At 45.5% G+C, this 21,610-nt stretch overlaps 1 protein-coding gene and 1 non-coding gene across 5 annotated transcripts; one reads left to right on the top strand and one right to left on the bottom strand.

Annotated features, from left to right (window-relative positions):
- Positions 1-3,578: 3,578 nt before the first annotated feature.
- LOC135909792 (solute carrier family 2, facilitated glucose transporter member 6-like) lies at positions 3,579-20,453 on the bottom strand. 4 transcript variants are annotated; one of them, XR_011514124.1, is made up of 6 exons: positions 20,324-20,437; positions 19,748-19,830; positions 16,504-16,856; positions 14,270-14,493; positions 8,051-8,322; positions 3,579-4,230 (listed from the first exon to the last, which is right to left on the bottom strand). XR_011514124.1 is itself a non-coding variant. In XM_065441854.2 (6 exons), the coding sequence occupies exons 2-6, from the start codon at positions 19,786-19,788 to the stop codon at positions 4,217-4,219; spliced, it is 711 nt and encodes a 236-aa protein (XP_065297926.1). In that variant the 5' UTR covers positions 19,789-19,830; positions 20,324-20,437; the 3' UTR covers positions 3,579-4,216. The 4 variants fall into 4 exon arrangements, 3 of the variants coding, with proteins under 3 accessions (XP_065297926.1, XP_065297923.1, XP_065297925.1); XM_065441854.2 differs by having other exon boundaries at positions 8,244-8,322; XM_065441851.2 differs by lacking the exon at positions 8,051-8,322.
- On the top strand, positions 9,083-9,267 carry LOC135909804 (U2 spliceosomal RNA). Its single transcript, XR_010566804.1, has one exon. It is a non-coding gene; the product is annotated as a U2 spliceosomal RNA (small nuclear RNA).
- Positions 20,454-21,610: the final 1,157 nt, after the last annotated feature.

Here is a 21,610-nt window from a genome sequence, read left to right as displayed (position 1 = left end):
CGATACAGAAAAAAATTAGCAGCTGCACCCGAAAGGCGAAGCATTGATTGCGATTGCAAATTAGTAGATAGCGTTACGAAGTAAGGATAATAGTTTTATCGGCCGTATAAACTTGTAAACATTCGCTTACTAACAAAATTAACAATGATGTAATGTGTAAACGTGACTCAAGGAGGACGTAGAGAGAAACCGACACACAAAGGCTAATTTGTTCAGTGCGTGTGACAGCCGAGCTATGTTGGGCCAACAAAAGTACGCTTTACATGGTTTGAATTCGCGCATAAGACGGAATATCCGAGTGGTCGGTGGACAGCAACAGAGAAATAGATACACATGCACGCACACATGCACGCAGCTGTTTTTACGAGGGAACATTACCTAACCTGCACTTTCATTCTTACGAGTAAAAAATCTTCGCGCTGAGCAATGTTTTCTTTAGGCTTAAATTTCAAGCTGACGTGTGAGCATCCGACGCTATTGCCTACTAGGTTCGTCCAAGAAAAAATTGAAGAGAAGTGATTATGCGTATCCAACGTACATTTTCAATCCATGTCAAGAGAATCGGGTAAATGGAAGAAAAGTCATTTTACAGCGCGAGGGCTGGCTTCAATAGCTTCGCATTAAATCCAGTGCTGTATGTCTATCTTCACATCAGAGAGGACAGCTGGGCTATAGATGTAAACTTGTTTTTTTCCTCAGTGGGCAAAAGAGAAAGAAAGAAGACAAGGAGACTTCTTTGATGTTGCAGCTTGGTTCTAAGCAATTCTGCTCCCTTCGACCAGTTTCTCAGAGAAGTTTATTAGACCACACGCTTTAACGTAACGTTCAACTAAAGCCTTACCTCACCCACACACTTTAATTTCGAATGCATACAGCCATAATATTCTAACCTTTTTCACGCAGTTTGATCTCGGGATCTCTCGTATTCATACCCACACAGCTAGGAAAATTGGAAACGGTTCTGAGAACACATCTACAGCAATCTGGAGCGTTTGCGAAAATAATTTACTGCAAAATTTGTAATTAGCACACATCCCTTGAATTTCTACCTACACACTTGAATATCTACCTACAGCACTGTGTGTCCCTTTGTGTCTTCGTTTGTCCCGTCTTTTAATCGGGCTGCCGTACTCCCCTTGAAGATGTATTACCAACAAGCCCACACTGCAACCCTCGTGAACTTTATTTCTACCTACACACCGCACATTACCTGTCCCACATTCTTACTGAATATAAAACAGCTGTTTCGTTCAGCTCACCAATAACACTCTAACACATCTCAAAAAGTGTAAGATGCCCCCTATTCCCTCCAAATCCAAACTCTGTGGCATGCTAAGGTATGTCGGCACATTCTGCAACGTTCCTGGGTTGTTCTTAAAACAAGGTTGTAGCGCTGTCGAATGCTTGCATAAGCAATTTTATGCACAGGTTCTATTCAGCCTAATCAGCTTACAAGTGTTAAGTGCGTCGCCCATATCATGATTACGTTCTCTTCGAAGGCAAGATCTTTGCCACCTTGGGTTCTCCCAGAGCAGCTGAAGAAAAAAAAACTATAAGCGTTTTATGTGATGCCTTTGAACAAGCCAGCAAGCAAGCAAAAAAAAAGGATAACAGCTTAGCATTTTCAAATTATGTCCTAAATAACCTTCATACTTCAAAATTTGCCTGCCCATCACTTATAGCATAGCCTGTGTATTCTATACATACAGGTATGACGAGGAACGTAGCTCTCGCGGAACTTAATGCGCAATCAAAGTGAAAAGACACTATATGGGCGTTGTCCTGATTTAGTCGCCATAACAGCTGTGTGCAAAAGGCCGTACAAACTAAGCAAACAATGAACTACAAGTGCTTTGTTCAAATATTGCGAACCGTATGTGCAATATTTTTGCGCAATTTGACGAAAGAATTCTAGCAGTGACAAGCGCAACACCTTTTAACGTTTCTACAATAAAAACGCAGTTAATTGTACAGAGCAAAAAAAAAGCATGTGTGATACTTGCGTACCTAATGTGCAGATAATTGCCATGACGAGCTTCGCAGCCATGTTCACAATCTAAAACCATGAGAAAGAAAAGAAAAATTAGGTCTTCAAAGCGTAGCGCCTGATCCCGAAATGGAGCTGAAGCACCTCCTTATATGCAGCGCCATACCGGAAATAAGGAAATAAGGTTGAATTATGCGATTGACTGGCATACTACAAGGCAAGGCTCTATTTTTTTTCAGTTCTGCAGAGATAGGTAAATTAACATATTCTTTATCATGCACGTTCATCACCTGAAACATGACATACTCGATGCTGAATGTGCAGCGGGAGGAACGTTCAAGTGGTTTCCGAAAGAGCTTGCTTCGAGGTTTCAGTAGCTGGTACTCTTGAGTCTACCGAATGCTATTAGCTGCCGACCCCTTCTTGTAGACATCAAATTATTATGATGATGATGATCCTCTTTTATGGCTTATACCCATTGTTGTTATTATTGCATTTACCCTCAACGGGGATGGGCCGGAACACGAGCATCGAAGAAAATGCACAAGTGCAACATTAAGGTAGACAATAGAAGAAAAATTAAAGCGCGCAGATCAAACGTACCGTGGTAATCTAAATGAAGCAAAGCTTCTTTGACATACACACACACACACACACACAGACACACACACACACACACTCACGCGTACACACACACACACACACACGATATGGGCCCGCGCGTGCCTCTTCAACACTAAACAAGCCGCGAGAACACAACGCGGTAAGCTATCGGCACTCGGCACGCTTTTCGGCATCGCAGATCGCTTTCAAGGTACACCAGCCTGCTGCCGCGTTGTGCATAACGCCTACGCCCTGTTGAGAAATGTTTTACACGAAGTGACTCAACAGTAATGCATATCGGAGTGTATGTGCCTCTCTCATTAGCGAGCCGCTCCGAAGCATCAATCAACGAAACTTTCAACGTTGGAAGTCGGTTTATGTAACTTTTAGTATTCGCATTTACGGGTGAAAAATAGAACTCTTCTTGGCTGCCGATATTACTGACGCTAAGTTTTCTCCTAAAATTCATATTTGGTTGCTTTAAAGCAACACGATGTGTAATTAGAGAAAGTAACCCTGACTGGCAATCAATGGCTAACATATCACCTAGTCAATGTTCCTCGTTACGGCGAACCAACACTACCTTTTTCAGAGCCGCATCTTCGACCACTGAAGGACAGTCTGATTATTGTATTAACTTTCCAAACTAGGCACACGTCAGGAAGGCTACGCATATTTGACAATTAAAATTGGGGTAAATGTTTGGCGTTAGCGAGCAGATTTTCAATTGACAGTATTTCAAGACTTCCGATGGGCACAATGTGTTTCTTGAAGAAAATTATAGAGGGTAGAGCTCTGGATAACGCGATGAGTGGAAAGAAAACGTTGCTAGAAATATGTCCAGCAGTCTTTTGAGTTAGCCGGACAAAGGTAGTTTCGGATAACAACCCTATTCGCATCAATAACAAACAATATCGACACGAACACAACCTTTGAAAGATAATGATAAAGGAATGCCTCGGGAGTACGAAATTGTTTCACATGCACATACCAAGGCTATATTCAAACATGTTCTCAATTTGCAAAACTGATACAAACAGTCCACCGTACTAACGTATGTCTGATGGAGGACAGAGACCCAAATTCAATCATATACAAGTTTCTAAAAGCCACGCTTCAGTTTACGCGTCCGCAGGAAAAGTATAGGCAGAGGATCGATTGGAACTTAGAACAATAAAATAGGCAGAATGAAGTCGGCTATTAATGGAGCAATAAATTTACCCCCCCCCCCCCCCCCCCCATCGCCGCAGGGCATATACAAAAACTATAGTTTTCCTCGTCGGGTATCACTCGTCTTTAGCGATGTCCATGAGGGAACGGCCCCCTGTCTCGGGTATGAGGGCGATCGTGATGCAGGTAGTGAGCACATATACGAGGCAAAACGCGAGGAAAGTCTGTCTGGTCTGCATGACTGCCAGCAAGCTGTCCTCTAAATGCGCCATCAAGAACATGACGATCCAGCGCGTCGCCCAGATGACCGCGGAGCCTAGGTAGCGCATTCGGAGCGGCACCAGTTCGCCGGTCAGCAGAGGTGGCAAGTGGCACAGTCCTAATGAGTAGCTGAGCACCAGGGTAACGATGGACGCAACGCCGCGCCGCGCCAGTTGGCCGGTTCGCTCCTTTCTTCTAGAGTCCACGTGCTGCGAGACACAAACGCATAAGCGCTCAGTACGCGTTTCGCTGCAATGTACAGCTTATACTGAAAGCATGAAGGCATGTATATTATATATACGGTGTCCCAACAATCATGCACCAAGAGTTAAAGATATGCAAACGCCGCGTAGCTGGACAGAGCCAAGGTAATGTTTGCCGTCTGGCGTTTGCCATCTTTGCCGTTGTTGCGCCTAAATATAAAATTAGTCATTTATTTAGTCAACTTGTTTAGCATCATAATTAGATTAAAATCATCAATGAGAAAATTCTAGATCAGCATGAAAAAGCTCCCGATACAGTTTTCTGTTGCTTACTACATGCTACATAAAAATATTTATTCGAGCATGAAAGAATCCGGGAAAAACACGCAAAACTGCCACTCGACTGGCCGCTCGAGGCATATTGCGTGTAATTGCGGGCTTCTTTCACACTCGGAGAAACATTTTTTGTGGCATCTTTCATGCAGACCGGCTGGCCACGTGATAATGGAGGCATGGTACCCTTTCAGCCAATAACGAAGATGGGGTAATAAGAACGAAAAATGAAGCCGGAACATGGCCGTGGAAAAATTCAGAAGAATAAATAAATTCTGAGTTAGTTGGTATACACTGAAATGGGACCACACAAGCAATGACGCTATTCGCAACAAGTCTTTGTTCCTCAAACATACAATTTATTGCAAAAAATGAAGCTGCTGAGTGCATGACCACATCTGAAAGCTGGACGTCTGTTTGGCACCTTTTCTTCAACTACATATATAGTGAAAATCTCTGCAAACGTATACGAAGTATTGCCCCAGCTCCGCACTGGTCTTAATCACCAATAATTCTGCGGAGGAACACATATATTAAAAATGAATTTTGCAGCGAATGTGTGGGTTAGCTGCGTCGTTTGTCTGACTCTTCTCTGCCGTCATCTTTGACGATTTGGCCTAAAGCATCAGTAAAATCTGAGTTTTTATAGTTTCTGGTATTCTAACTAATTTGGGCAGCTGTGTACGCACGGCTACAAAAAGTATGGTGTTTAGCGCATTGGGGGAACGTTGCAGTGGGTTCTGAGGAACGCCGTGGGGAGGGCACTCAGGAGCAAATTAACTTTGAAGTGAAAGGGGGAAATATTGGTCTATCGACAAACAAGGCACGCGCTATAACAGTCGCCGTTGAATATCTAAAAAAAGGAAGGCAATTTCCGACACAGCCCTCTGTAGCTGCGATACCGTGTTGATAGAGGGCATAAATTCCAATCAATAAGCTTTAGTGAATTAGGAAAGCTTCGTGCTTTTGTCAAAGAGACACAAAGAGCAGGTGCCAAGTCAAGAGGACGGAGGAGGCCAGCTTTAGCAACAAGATAGCTGTTTAACAAGAACAGACCTTAGTATCTAGAGTAAAAGTTTATGTTGAAAGAAGCTGCGCTCGGTCACGCCATCTTAGTTTCTGAAGGCTACCCTCCTTAATCTCACAGGTTGTGGCCAGGACACAACGAGGCTTTTCATCGCGGTATATATAAAATTGATTAAACTCTGAAGCACCCAACCGTTTTGCACAAATTTCCAAATAAAAATTGATGCGACATTAAAAAAAATATCAATAAAGAACGAAAAAGAAAGTGAGAAATCGAAGACCTTTAAAGTAACGTTATCAGCACCCTTCTTCAGAAGTGAAACAAATTTACGAGCGTTAATTCGCAGTCTTTTGCGGTCCCTTCTGTTTTTGTCATTTTTTATGCACTGAAAAAACTCTGGGTCAATTCTGTAAGGGTATTTCCTTTCCAGTCTACAACGTTTACTTAATTGGCTTCGTATGCGTGAATGGGTTGGATGCTGCTGAAAGCATGGTCCCTTTCTGGTTTCTTCTCTCAAATATTTTGTGTTCTATAGATAGAGTAGAGTGACTAATGTTTTAAAGAGCCTAAAGAAGGCGTGCCTCGACTAGCATTGATGGTCAGCAACTGACAGAAGCAATTGAAGTAGCAATATCGAAAAGGTACAGTTAAAAATGAAAGTAAACGTTCCACGCTAATAGACTTCCGAAGCGATTCTAGCGTTGTACGCGCCAACAGATCGATAAAAAATTAGCAGATTGTGAATATATAATATTTTGAACAAGAATCTAATAATTGTTTGCTATATCATTCATATTAGGTTTGTGCGCTTATTATTCAAAATGGTCTGATATTCTTCCGGCTCAGAAATAGGGGATGAGACCACCCATTGGGGGTTTCTACATGAGAAAGCCAGGTGCGAGTGGCAATTGTTCGGAATGATTCTGCTGCAGGGGAACCGTTGTTGCTGCAGAACCAAAGCAGCAGAGAAGAGAAGCAGCTGAAGCCCCAGCTTAAGCAGCCTAACACCATAACCGCAAAGCCACCATGGCGGGTAGAAACGCCTTGAAGACGTCACACACAGCCTGGCGCCATCTCTTGACGAGACGCAAACCCGCGCTGCAGAACTCGCTGATCTCCACCGTTCAGTGCTCAGCGCCAAAAGATGACAATTAAGTATATGGTGGCCTGTATCTACCTTTTGAACGTCGCTATTAGAAATCACAAACGTTAAGCGCACTAGAGTTACAGTTTCTGTGGTATAACGGTTATAAACAGGATTAAAGTGCCTCAGAAAGGCTGGCCAACGTTTAGAAAGGAGGACCTGTCTTCGTCAAAGGCGGCCTGGTCATCTTCGGCATGCTAGTTTTAACGGGTTAGTATAGAGTTACGTCAAGTGCGGTTGTTGTCGGTGGCGGTTTTTTAGAGTTAGAGCTTGAGGTATATTGTGAACAAACATTAGGGAAACTCGGAAGCAATATTTTTTAAAACTTGTTTGGGCAGTAGCTGGCCTATGTGAAGTGGTCTTATACGAAAGGTTGGCGGCCAGAGACCGCATTCTTTAGGTTTTTGCTGGTTGCCCAGATCATCTCGTTTCGTTCTGGCAACTTGCCCGGATAACGGGTCTCGCTTTTGGCTCCGGTCGCCGACTACGGGAGTTAAAAGCAATGCTTAAGAAACAATTATTTGGAACTCGTCGTATCAGAACGTTGTTATCGAATATACATGCTCAATTCGCTTCAGAAACTTCACAGTACGGATGCCCCTGATAAATATTATTCGCATCAGCTTTCTGTTGATATTCGCCTTAGCTTAGAACTTTTCTCACGTGGGTTTGATCTCCAAATTGTGCATTGCTTATTGATGCCTTGGCGTTCCGGTTAATGGGCGTTTCGTAACCGTGGAGCAGAACCCTAGATGTGCTTAGCCACAACGTGTTATGTCACCCATGACACTTCTTCCATTATATTTCTTTCAATATACTAAACCTATTCTACGGGGGATCCATACCAACACCATACACATATAAAAAACGACCTAAAAAAACCTCGCTGCATATACACTGGAACGTTTCATTAGCGACTGCGAGAAAAATTTTGTTCGCTGAGGGCTGCGGACAGCTACCTGTTCTGTCACGGATGCCTCAACTGTATTGCCTTAAGCGGACATCATTGCCATTGGCTGGCTTACTTTGCTATGAGTATGTCCAGCAAACAGATTGGCTAAAATTTGCTCTGATACGAACAATTCTACCATAACAGCCTTTTGTTAATATGGTCCTTGAACTATGCTCTATTGTATAAGGCCAGTGATCAGCACAAAGCATTAGGCGGGTGACCTTCGTGTCTCGTTTTGACCAAGCACAGTGCTGCTCCGCTACGGCGGTTAGACGAAAACCACTATTTATGGTGGCATGACCATTGAGCAATCAGAGGGGAGTCTACATACTTGAGAATCTGTTAGGAGACGTCACAGTAAGGCGCATACCTAAACACTAGGTACTGTAGTGGTCCTAACGTAAATGTGCCACGGTGACGAGAACAGCAGAGGCCCCCAGTAGCCACCGATGACCGGCCAGGTGTGTGTGCGCCGCAGATATGGTAGCGAGACCGGTTTGACCGGCGAGTAGAAGCAATGCAACCATGCTCCCGTAAGAAATTCCAGTGAGGTAGCTACTGACTTGCAGGGCCATCGTCTGAAACAGTTGGGCGAATGACAGGTTCTGCAGAAGTAAGAGCAGCAGGCAGGCAGACACCATCCTGCGAAGAAGCGGGTAGCGATTTGTAGAAGACTTGGTTCTGTGATCCAGCCCTTTTGAGAAGAATTTGAGGACACGGGACACAAGCCTCTACGACGTTTCAGTCATGGACTCGCGCCCAAATGTGGAATGCGCCAACGGATTTAGCGCGACCACGCAGCCCAATTCATATACAAATGTGGAAAAAAAAGGGAAGAAGTGAACTCATTTGGCCATTGGCCAATATACCCATGGAGTATTTATTTGTCGGAGTGCCTCCTTGCTAGGCCTCAACAAATTTGACAGTAAGGTTACGTGCACAAATGTGGAAATTTCCAGAAAACTGAACACAAGGCTGCCACAATATATGTAAACTTGAACTGCTAAGGAGCGGACCGTATTCATTCGATTGTAACGCGAGTTTCTTCATGATTTCGTTGCTTGAACTCGAACGACGCGTTAGATTTGAACAATGGCGAAACTTACGACTTAAAAACAAAAGAAAGGCAAATGAGCCATTTTACTATGAAGGTGAATGACCAGCAAATATTTTTAGCATATGATGCAGAGGTGACACAGAATTTTGGACATACGTACGGACTCATTTACCATGATATTTATATACATTCGCGCGGATGACGGAACCGCCGAACTGAGGAGCCGGAGTCAACTAGACATGCGTGACGTTTCCACGGGACCGCCACCACTCGAGAGCGGTAGGAAAGGAAAGGAGATACGCCCGTGCTCGGAACGCCGACAAAGCGAGGGCGGTACGAACGTCGATGTGGCCGACGCGGGTCAAAGTGTACTATCTCTTCCTATAAGCTTAGTATCAGGTACGGGCTCTGCTTGGACCCAAGATATTAAACTTACTTTTGCAAGTTGGCGGAGTGTGCTTGCAGCCTAGCTTCACCTCCGCCGCAGGTCGGCCCGGTATTATGGTATCTTCGGGATCGGCCCACTGTTTTTGATCTACGGACATCGATCCGCTGCAAAACTGGCCATACAGAGCTGCGATGTAATAAATTAAATTCCGCGATTTTTAACGTTATGTTGCGACTTGTCTTTATGTCTTTTATAAGTCTGCCGAAATCAAAACTTCTTTGTTGGAATACTGGTGTTACGCTTACGGTGCTGCATTACCCTCCGGCCTTTCGAGCTTCTACGTTCATTCGCAACCTTATGGCGACGCAGAGCGTTCGGTGTAACGGCCGCTTCGAGAGACGAGTAATTTTGATGGCCGAGGATGCCGCGGCTGCCGCGGCTCGGCACAACGACGCCAACGATTCTCGGTTGGTGGCACCAATGGCCCTTTGCGAATGCTGGGCGGATCGGAAGGGCCTCGTTGTGACCTGGTGCCGTCCTCGAATGGATGGTTGTGTGGTTTCCTAAGAGTACATAATCTCAAACTAGCTCGACAGCACGGATTTGATTTGATTCTCGGCCGATCACTTTCGCGAATAGTTTCGCTTTCCTGAGACTAGGCTCGTTTCGGCACTGAACCCCTCGAAGTATACGGCCCACAGTGCTCTTGGCCCTGATAACCAGCTTGGCACAGCGCCAAAAACACTTGTCGGGGACGCTTTCGGTGCTGAGTCGCACGTAATTTGCCAAAGTGATTGCCCTAGAATACAGCCCAAGGAAAGCTGCGTCTCCTTCTCAACCCACGATGATAAACGAACTCCTTTCCGAATTGATACATTGAATGAAAGTACCCTTTCGCTTTCCGTTCATGTCGCGTTAGAATCGCAGTTTTATTTTTGTTTATTTCGTGGTCTGAATCGTCGACCCTCGCGTTACAATCGTGGTCGTGTTACATTCGAGTAAATACGGTACGTGAAATATATTGTGACGTTTTGGTTGAAGCAAAAGAAAGAGGAAGAGGAAGACGGACCCACCACATAACTGTTAGGGGTGAGGCGTGTTTATTTACAGAAGATGGATGAGAGCCTTGAGAAATAGTCCACCACCGCTTTCGTTCTGCGCTCCATACCAAGAGATCCGTCGTCCGCTTCCTCTTTCCAATGCTTAAACAATGGCCTTACAATGTTTTTGCCATTTGTGACAAGTAAATTATCGTGATAGTCGGAATGGGCTAAACAGATTTCACCACCTATAGGACAATGTCGACCTTGTTAGTTACAAGCGGTAGTCTCGCTAAAGCATACAGGACGGCTTCACTTTTACGTGTTTATTTCACGGTAATTAACCGCATTTCATCCAGTACGAGTGTTTCCCATATGCTAGGTTATGTCAAAATTATATTCGCTATAGCAATATAAACTGCAGCCTCATAAATCGGGATATCACCATCCCAGAGCATACCCTTATTACAAGCGGTACAGTAATACACCAAGCCAGCAAATGTTCATAACACCATAAGCGTGCACTGCCTATATTTGAGTAAAAACGAAGAAATAGTTTCTCGATGGTGCCAGCGTCTGCTGATTCTGTATTCTATTCAAGATTACGCAATGAAATAGTCTGCGCCCAACCCCCTCTTTGAAGACTGAGGTGACACATGAAGCACCCGGATGGCACTATGACCGCTGGGATGTTTCCTATGTGTGCCTGGTCTCACACTTCTTTTGTTCTCCATCAAAAGCCTTACTCCATAACCTCAACGCAGAAGAAGGCTTAGCCACAGAAATTTGGTTGGTCGAATACACTGGGTGCTTACTAAAGCGTCGATGAAACGCTGGAGAGGAAGAGTGCAGTGCAAGCGTTTTTTCAGTGTTTTCTTTCACTAAACACTTACAACACGATACTAATATTACATACCACGTTAAGGTTACATACCAGTTACAGAAAGCAAGCATCTTGCTTTCTCGTTCCGCATCAGGCAACCTGCGGGACACCCTTAGCTGGTGCCAATTGGCCAACATCTTAAATTCAGGTGTTATACATATCAAGTTCCCACTCCACCAAATATTTCTATTTTATTTTTTTCTTGCTAGATAGATTCTCAGGGCAGAGAGATAGCGTCTGCCACAGTCCGTGCACAAAACCCCGAGACTGCAGAAGAGACAGCGATCGCCCTAGCGAATACCACGTGCATGGTCGCAGCTGTCATCTTCTCCGATTCTCAAGCAGCCGTCAGAAACTACGCTAAGGGTCGCGTGTCAACACAAGCACTGAAGCTATTGAAGCACCGCAGTACTCCGATCCCCTACACCTGCGTGACATGGGTTCCTGGGCACGAGGGGCTGGAGGGGAACGAAGCGGCACACGCCGCGGCCCGAGGCCACACCTGCCGGGCCAACCCTTCCTACTCTCGAGACGCCCGGTCTGCGCAAGCGGAGGTAGAGACCGTACCCATCACGTACTCAGGGATCCTTCAACATCACAGGCTGGAACGCAGGGTGTACCCACCACCTCACCCAAAGCTCAACAAAGAAGAAAGCACTACACTCAGAAGACTGCAAAGTAATACTTATATCCACGGAATCATTATGCATAGATTGTACCCAACGCTACAAGGATACCACTGCCCAATGTGCGGCGTACCGGACACCTTAGAGCACCTGATCATCGAATGTCCATGGCATCTAGACAAAGACGCATTGCCTTCACCGAGAGACTGTTGCAACGCCAGACAAAGCGAAGACCTCATGGAAACGTGGGAGGCCAAGCTAGTCTCCGAGGACCTGGAACAACAACGACGTCTCGTTGCCAGGGCCAAGGAAGCAGCGAAGGCCAGAGGGCTCCTGGAATGAGGAGACCTCCCACCGAGAGTTGAACCAGGGCTTACCCCGGAATACTGTTTCCAAAATAAAAGTTTATTCCTCCTCCTCCTCCTAGATAGAACGAGCTCCCAGTCTTCGTTTAATGCGAATAGCATTTCTGACATCGTGAGACAAGTTTTCTTTCTTGCTGTTGCTCGAACTATCTAACCAGAAATACTGACCGATCTCGAAAAGAGTCGTATCTAAAAATGCTGGTCGATCTCGAAGGTCATGCAGCCTGAATATGGAAGCCGTTCCCATGGGCATGTACCACTGAGTACGCGCCGCTCTTCAATAGGCCGCTTTGACAATAACTTGGGTCACTTGTGCCACTGGGTATGCGTGGAATCATCAACAGTGTCGCTAGATGGCGCAGCGTGTCCAGGGGGAAAGGTGAGAGAGGAGCTTGACTGCAGTACACACCTCATACATTACGCGTTTCGGCTGCTCGCATACGATGCACATGATGCATCACTGCAGGTGACTTCTGGCTTTCTGTGCGAACCCTTCCGGTCTTTCCTGACCATGGCTGCTAACCGGGGGCTGCTGCTTTCTTGACGAATAACTAGCACGCCGGGTCAGCACTACCATCTTTACCGGACATATAGGTGTCCAGGCTGCTGGCCTTGTTTTCTACGGAAACATTCGGTGATAAAACAAATAATGCCAAAATAACCTCATTGTAACAAATAGACGTCATCTAGAGCATAATTGCTTGATTAAAGCATGCCCTCCTAAGCTTTCCATGCCTACTTTTCAATCGCACGTACGCTTTTTTGTGTCATGTGTCATGTACGTCTGAAGACACCCGGAACTTGTTGATATCCTCGCCTTCCTCGACTACACCCGGAGGGGGGGGGGGGGGTGACAGAATACCTATGGGCCCCGGGTGCCAGACGACCTAGCTACGCCACTGCAGGCAACCCTGTCCCAGTGCCAAAAGATGACAATCAAGTGTATGGCGCACTGTATCTGCCGTTTGAACGTCACCATCGAAAATGACAAACACAACTTTAGCGTACTAGAAGTTACAGCTTGAGTGATATTGTGAGCCAACATTAGGAAGAACTCGGAGGCAATATTTTTAGCAACTTGTTTGGGCCGTACCCAGCGTATGTATAGTGGTCCTGTTCATTGGGTTGGGGGCCAGAGGCAGTATTCTCTTAAGTTTTGTCTGGTTACCCGGATGATTTCGCGTTGTTCTTGCAAAGATGCCGGAATATTCTCGTCCGAGTGCCCGGATAACGACTCTGGCTTTTGGTTCAAGGTCACTTGAAGGCCGCCGACAACACGGAGATAAAAGCATTTCATGCCTGAAATTGAAGGTTTCGGCTGCAGAAAAGTGCAGGAGTAGACAACAAGGGCATCGAATGGAAAGGAAGAATTGAAATTAACAAATCGGGATAAAATAGCTTATTGAAAAAAGGAAGAGGCGGAGTCCCGAAAGAGGTGTCGAGCGGAACAAGAACGCCTCCATTACGCTGCGAGGAATGGTGTAGAACGTCAGCAGTTACTGCCGCGTGAGTGCGAAACAGCGACGCTTGGTGGCTACGAGCAGTGAGGAGCTGGCCGAATACTACAGCCACAAGTGCACGAGCGGGAAATGGCACAACAACGCGCGGTGATCATCAACATTAAGGAATGTGATGACCATAAGAGAAAGAAGTGCGATGGATTGAGGCGGTGAGAGTCTCATTACGTCTCGTTATTTCTAGACGCGCAGTAGAATAACGTACGCGGGCGTCGCACTTGATACATTAATTATGCATTCGCGTCGTTTTCGTGCGGATATATCCCCTACATAAAAATATTTGCGTCAATATGTTACATTTTTGCGTGATCGCGTTCCATCCATACGTAAACATTACACTGCATCTGCGTCGTCATCATTACGCTTGCATAAGCTTTCCGTAAACAGCAAAGAAAGCTTTGTTTATAACCAATCCCCCCACCCCCCTCCTCCCCCGATGCGTGGGATCCGTCGATATTTCTGTATTAGTTCTTAACGTTGACTATTAGAAATAACTACTGGCTCATGTTAACTACTTCTCGAATCTATCATGACATTACTAGAGTTACGGTATGTAACTGCATATGCTTACTGCATATGCGGCGCGCATTCCCGGTTTCTTTGTCGCTGTCGCTGTTTCATTAAGTGCAATAAGGTGGAGACACATTACAGCATAGTATCACGGTTATCTTGTTTTTGTTCAGTTTTCACAGGTGTATAATTAAGTCACCAACCTCGATCATTCCGCCGAAGAACGCTCTTTTCTTGGGAGGAGGCACATTGGTCACATAAAGGCTGGCGCAGCAGGCCAAGGCGCCTAGCCAGAGTCCTCTCGCGACACGGCTGACCAGCAGCATGGCGACGCTATTGGAAGAAATCAGGCAAATCCAGGCACAAACTAGGCCGAAGGCAGACATTAGTAGAGTCCTTCGGTGGCCCGTCAAGGGAAGCAGGATCCCTGCGAAGCCGAAGAGGTGTACAGATTAGATTGCAATTAAAGGACCCACAAAATTCTCGCGAAATACTCAGCAAAAATGGCGTTGCACGCGTTACAATTGTAAGTTTAACGATCTAATTAACTCACCAGTCGTCTGCGTGTTATCGATTACGCACAGTGGCAGACAAATCGAGAATGTATGAAGCTTGGTACACCGAAGGGCATAAGCCTCAGCAGTATGCAGTATAGGGTGTCCCAGCTAACTTTAACAAACGCAAAAAAATATTCCTAGGCACGCTACGAAGACGCGACCAAGTCATGCTAGCTATTGTTAGGAGCAAGCCATTCCATCTTTTTTAAAGCGAAAGCTTTAGTGGCCGCGGACTTGCAATTTCGCCATGGCCATGTTCCGAGGAGGCACATGACGTCACACCGCGTTCCTTGCCATACCGCGTTCCTACACCGCGTTCCTCGTCGTTGCGCTCGCCTCCGCTCGCTTCGCCAGCTGCGTCGCATGCCTGATAGCATGCCGGAGGATTGAGAAGGAGAGCTCGCGTGCGCCGCAACACAGTTGAGGCGTCAGTATGTTTTGTATTCTGCTTAATGGTGTAACTAATAGAGATTGAATAACCAAATTCGGTATTATTAAATTCAGAGCAACACTTTCAATGAGACAGTTGCAGAGCACTCGAGTAAACGTCTAACTAATCAGTGTTGGGCTTCCTATCTGTTACGTAATCATTTCTTCTGCTTCCGAAAGAAAGCGCGCAAAATATGAAGGAAAAAGATGTGGCATGTCCTGTTGTGCGCCGTGATTACAATGCTCTCAAACATATATGCTAAGTATGAACAAACGACGCATTTATCTGTATGCTACGACTAAAACATTGACATGGTAGCGACGCGGGCCTTGGTTGCGCTATTTGCGCGAGTGATGGTTTGTCTTGGGGCATGTCATGATAGCGATAAAGAGACCACGCATGACACAAGGCCGAATAAGCTGTTCGTTCATACGCGGCATGTCTGACAGTACTGCATTCGTGGCGCCCATATGAACACGGCAGTGCTTTCTTTTCTTTTCTGTGTCTTGCACATATTTGGCATGCGTTCTTTAATATGTGGTAAAGGTGATTGCATAGCACGTATGAAGTTAGGAGGGGCTGAATTACCTGTTTCTATAAAACGCTCTCTAATTTTCTCATTCGAAGCTAACATTTGCAAAGTTAGTAAAAAAATCTCGACTAATCATGCAATTAAGCAAAATAATTAAAACAGCTTGACTTCATCCGCATACCACAACCTACAACATACATTCGTTCATGTCAAGCTACAGTGCTCCGACACATCTTTATGCCTTTGGTATAGTTAGCTGATTAGGTTAGAAGGAAAAGAAGTGCAGACGTAGTCCTCTATTCTAATATTTGCAGGAGCCTTTAATTTATCTTAGAGCGTTTCTAGATGATGACATGCCGAGAAAGATAATTTGAAAGTAGCATTGAATTGTGGCTAAAAGATTTTTAAAGCGGCTTCTTTATAGGTTTTACGCAGAGTGAGCCAAATTATGCCACCATTTTCCCCTGTACTCTCCTCTTAAATTCAACCCTTTTAGTTGTTTTTTGTTTCCCTACTTCCCTTAAAAGCAATCAAGCTAACGTTACCGGAATGTCGGCATGCAGATACGGGTACAAGAATTTAAGGAGCCGAAAGGAAAACAAGAAAGCCGTTACTTCGTGTGCCCGCGTTCACACGCGTGCGTTTCAGTACCATAAATATCTACAACAAAGTTTTAGAAGCTAATACGTGGGGTCCTACGGGCCGAAACCACGATCTGATCATGAGAAACGCCGTAGTGCTGGATTCCAAATTAATTTTGACCCCCTGGGTTTCGTTAACGTGCATCCAATGCAAGATCGCGCTTCATAAAATACCTACCCGACTTGAACTTTCGTTCGTTCTAAACTAAAAGTATCACACCCTGTAGCTTTCTTACGGAACTCGATTCCTTTTCTACAAGCGCAGTTTTTTCCTCACCGGACAGAAGTGCCCCTCCAGTTGCCCCAAGCAAGAGGACGTTGGCCACCCACCGGTTGGCGGGCGTGGTTCTCTGCAGCTGGTACCAGGGCTCGAGCTCGATGAAAGGCATAGCTGCCGACGTGTAGGACAGTGTCGTGCCAGCGGCGCACGATCCGAGGCAGGCTACCAGCATGGCGCGCTCGTGCAGACCGCAGGGCGGCGGTAGGTCGATGTCGTCGAGAGGTGAGCCACCTTTGGCAGGCGGCCGCCAGCGACGCAGTGCCGCCATGGCTGCGTTGCTTGGCGATGAAGGCGAGTATTGGCTCCCATCGCTACTCATTCCCGAAAGCGGTGTCAGGCTACTGCCCATGCTGCAAGGGCGTGTAATTTTCGAGCGATACTTTGGTAGTGCAGGAAGAGACTAATTCAAAGCCCTACACACTTTAAGTATCTTAATCTATGGTACAGTCACGGCTCACTAACGCTCTTGGTTGGGGGCGTCACACTAAAAGCGCGCTTGCAGAGGGAGCTAAGATACCATACCGACGAAAGGAAGACTCTCCTAGCGGGAGAAAAAACACAGAAAGAAGCGAGCGGGTCAGATAGTCGACCAGGAAACCAGCTCCTCTTTGCAGTCCCCATCTTCTTTTTCTCGTTCATGTCATTCATTGCTCTAACACACGCTAAATGTGCCACTTGGCTGTCTTTAAGATATGTCACGCACTGTTCGTTATTATTTAGGTTAGGGTAGTGCCGACCGTTGGGATGAACTGCTATGCAGGAAGCGACGTCGACGAATCTGCCGCATATGGAATGGAAACGTGCGAGTTGACTAGAATGCAGATTTCCGCGCACAATACGGGGACGAAGAAAAGGCTGAGGCACACGAGCGCAGACTTGCAACATTGTTATATTTTGAAGCAAGCGAACAGATATATAGCAGAATCTGTGAAACATCACGTGTGCGCCGCCCGCAGAAAATGCCTATCTCTACGCAAGAAGGATAGCTCCTTGCTGGAAAGGGCGATAGACGGTTTTGACACAGAGTTGGCACCACGCTTGTCAATAAATTCTCCTTCGATGATTTCTCTAGTTAACTGATTACGATTTTGCCGAAAATTCAGCATACACTACATATCGGTGTACACATGACCGTATTTGTGGCGTCTGCCTGATTAGGCGTGCAATTTCTACAGTGGGCATCCCAAAATGCCCCACTCATTTCTATCACATTGTAGCGATGCTCCCGTAGCCTGTCATTAAGGCATCGTCCGCTCAGAACAATATAGTTACACCCACAGTTTAAATGCACATTGTAACTTATTCCTTTGAGTGATGTCTCCTTTTGCAAGCAGGCTCTTTGGGGGCCCACGCACAGGTCAATCTACACAAAGATTGCAGTTTATCGGGAGCGAAAAAAAAAACATTTTTACATTCTCCCCCTGGCCAATCCTTTTCAGTCGAGGCGATATGCCGTGGATATACGGAATCACCACGACTTTTTTGTAAAGCGTGGAAGATTGAGAGGCATTAGTTATTTCTGGTGACATGTGCTTCAACAATGCTTCAGCAACGCTAACCAAGCCGTGTAAGGTACTCCGCGTTCCTCAGGCGAAGTGCCTGCTCAGAGAAGCTGTCGGCCATGAGCTCTGGGTAAGACTTGCTTAAAGAACTAAAGAGGCATAACTTCGCGATGCCCCCTTTCACAAGCTTTGAGTGCGCTGACGCATACAAAAAAATAAATTACGAGGTTTTACGTGCCAAAACCACTTTCTGATTATGAGGCACGCCATAGTGGGGGACTCCGGAAATTTCGACCACCTGGGGTTCTTTAACGTGCGCTTAAATCTAAGTACACGGATGTTTTCGCATTTCGCCCCCACCGAAATGCGGCCGCCGTGACCGGGATTCGATCCCGCGACCTCGTGCTCAGCAGCCTAACACCATAGCCACTGAGCAACCACGGCGGGTGCTGACGCATACAGGAACAATGCCTTGTTGGCACGAGGCTCATATCAGTCAAAGTTCGTTCACTGTGCAAAAGGAATGGTTTAATCTGCCTTTGAACTATGGGTGTAACTGTGTTGGTCAGAGCGGATGATGCCTTAATGACAGGCTACAGGAGTATCGCTACAATGTGATAGAAATGAGTGGGGGATTTTTCCATACCCACTGTAGAAATTGTACATGTAATCATGCAGACGCCACAAATACAGTCACGTGTATAAATCAGTACACAGTGCTTTTGTTTTAGCTGCACAAAAGTTTTAATATTGGAAAAATCTCAATCATGGTAATCGTATGTTTACCACTCGAGTATACCGACTGGTGGCCTCTAGATATACAGCAATGGCCGCACTTACGTGCCTAATTAGCAAAGTTACGGTAATTAACTGTCTAATTATCAACATTAGGTGGCGACAGCAAATGGGTACTTGGGGGCCCGTTCTCGACACTAACTGTCGCAACGATCAAATTTTGAATAGGGGATTTCACGTGGGAGCTACGCAAAGAATTAGTTCCACTTCGCAGGCTTTTTGAAACCGATAATATGGCCGGAAAAAGAGCGTCTGTGTCGTCGATGTCGTAACTCATAACTCATAACCGTAACTTCGCTAATTACGCATGTAAATACGGAAATTGCTCTGTACCTAGAGGCTGCCTATCCGTACACTCAAGGGGTAAAGACAACGTAACCGTGATTTACATTTTCTAATTTTAAAAATTTGGTGCAGCTAAAGAAGACACCCTGTTTAGTGCATGCTCAATTGTCAGCAAAAATCGTAATCAGTTAACCCGAGAAATCATTGAAGCGGAATTGATTGACGGGTGTGGTGATACCTGGGCGTCAAAACCGTCCATCGCCCTTTCCAGCAAGGAGCTATCCTTCTTGCCTAGAGGTAGGCATCTTCTGCAGGCGGTGCGCACGTGATGTGTCATAGATTCTGCTATATATGTGGTTACTTGCTTCAAAATAAAACAATGTCCCAAGTCTGCGCTGGTGTGTCTCAGCCTCGTCTTGGTCCGCGTCTTGTGCGCAAAAAGCTGCATTCATGTCCTACCAACATGCCCAAACAGTCACCTTAGCGAGTTGACTAGGAACTACTGATTCAATCACCCTGCTCTCTCCATGAAACTTTCGAGTAGCAGCTACACAGTACGTTTAGGCTGCCACTAAGAAGGTTCATAAATTTGTGCCCGTGTTGGGCTTCTTATTCATAACAAAGGAAAGTGCGCTGCGACATTAAAGTGAATACTCAACTCGAACTTGATATTGTGATGAATGTAAACAAGTCGCTTCATGGTGCTCGGCTGGAGCAGCTACACCACGCCGATGACGACCAACTGTCAAATGATCAGAAGAATGAAAGCCTTGATAAGCAGAAGGACCGTGCACAATGCTGTTAGCCATAGTGCTTAAAGGCACTACTAAAACATCTTTCAACTTATCTCACTACATGCCTGGGCTTTGCACACTATTTAAATGCTAGAACAATCAAAACCTTGTGACCGTGCGCGGTGCGGTAAGAAGCATATCTTGCGAAGCCCCCTTTCTTTCTGTCGCGCTTGTCTGCAACTTCGGCATTGGCGATTTGCCTCAAATTTGCAAGAACATCCGCCACGTATTCTCCAGAGGCACTTTAACGCCATTTTTGGACACACTAGCACAAGACATGTCGTAATGAGTAGCACTAGCCTCGCAGTCATTCACTTTCGTATTCTGTACCAGCAGTAATTGACAACAATTAGACTTCTATGCTTTACGTGACAGTGCAAGGGATTTGTTCGCATAACTGAGCGATGCAACAATTCCAGACAAAAAGTAAACATCACTCACGTAGCGATTTTTCACCTAGACTCCAGGATGATGCTCCACCCGAACTCAGCCACGCAATCTTCTTGTTCTTCTTCTTCTATTTCGCCTACGTGGCGCGCGACCCCCGCAAGCTTTTACTTCCTGTTTTACATCCACCAATAACAGCGATAGCTGGCTGGACGACGACGATGACTAGAAAAACAAAACTATGATTTCAGCTGATGATGATGATGATATGTGGTGTTTAATGGCGCAAGGGCCAGGTTTGGCCAAAGAGCGCCATGACAAGTGGTGATTTCAGCTGCAGCGACAGCCTAACGTCTCTGTGTCACAGACAGGTGGTCAGTTCCTTTGTCGGAGTAAAGATAGTTCTGATTTCTTGTGAATTGCATAGAAGAAAACGCACGATTATAATAACTGTGTCAAACGCCTCCATAGTGGAAGAAAGCACGCTTAACACGATTTAAAAATTGATATCCATTGTGTTGCTACAGTTGTATTATAACAGCGTATGCCACTTACTCTTTCATGTCAACTTGACTAATTTGCAGTCAAGTTGGCACCGTATTTTCTCTGTGCATTGCTTTTTGCAACTAGATCCTAGTGAATTTCCTTCATTCGCTGACTTGCTCCGTAATATCGGGTGCATTTCCCTATAAAGCGGATGTTTCTTTGCTACTTCTCCCCACTTTAGGGGTGCTATGTGCGGCTGTATTGCGCAGCGATCTCTACTTTAAGCGTAGTACAGATCCCATGATCTCGACTAAACATTATATGCAACGTTTCGAGAAGGGTATGCCCTTCGTGAGTGCAACAACTTATTTTCTTGACAGCAGTTATCTATTTCAATGCCCACCACGTTGAGGAAGGAAAATTAGCGGGCATGTGAGTACGGTGAGAGAAGTCGAAGTGTTCACAAAATCAGAAGTTGGGCTGGTTGTATATTAGTGGCGATCACTGTACAGATAAGGGCGAGCTGACAATAATTTGGGCCAATGGACAAGTGTCACTGGTTTGTGCCCGAATAGGCAACTAGGGTCACTGGGTGTCACGACGTTTAAATAAACATTTCGTTGCAGTTGGGTTGTTTGCAATACATTTGCGTAAATTTCTGCAAAGATTTCTTCTGTTGCAGTTACGGTTGCGTAACATTTGCTTTAACATTTGCGTGAAAATAAAAGATATCTTCGACTGGCATCGATTCTCTCAATTTTTACTAGCTATTATTTTCCAAGCTTTTGCTCAACTATTTCGTTATACTTCAATGTTTTCTAGGCCTACAATAAGTTCTTCATACGCATTTTCGCC

The sequence above is a fragment of the Dermacentor albipictus genome, chromosome 4 (assembly GCF_038994185.2).
Source record: "Dermacentor albipictus isolate Rhodes 1998 colony chromosome 4, USDA_Dalb.pri_finalv2, whole genome shotgun sequence".
Classification (NCBI taxonomy): Eukaryota; Metazoa; Arthropoda; class Arachnida; order Ixodida; family Ixodidae; genus Dermacentor; species Dermacentor albipictus.
The sequence above is the reverse complement of the archived record's forward strand: the minus strand, read 5'-3'. Positions and strand labels throughout refer to the sequence as shown.

Coding starts and splice junctions, on each gene's coding strand:
- LOC135909792 (XM_065441851.2), bottom strand. CDS start 19,788: ATGAAGCGACTTGTTTACATTCATCACAATATCAAGTTCGA. Junction 14,494..16,503: donor TGGAGGGGCACTTCTGTCCG/GTGAGGAAAAAA, acceptor TCGGCTTCGCAG/GGATCCTGCTTCCCTTGACG. Junction 4,231..14,269: donor TCTTCGGCGGAATGATCGAG/GTTGGTGACTTA, acceptor TGTGTCTCGCAG/CACGTGGACTCTAGAAGAAA.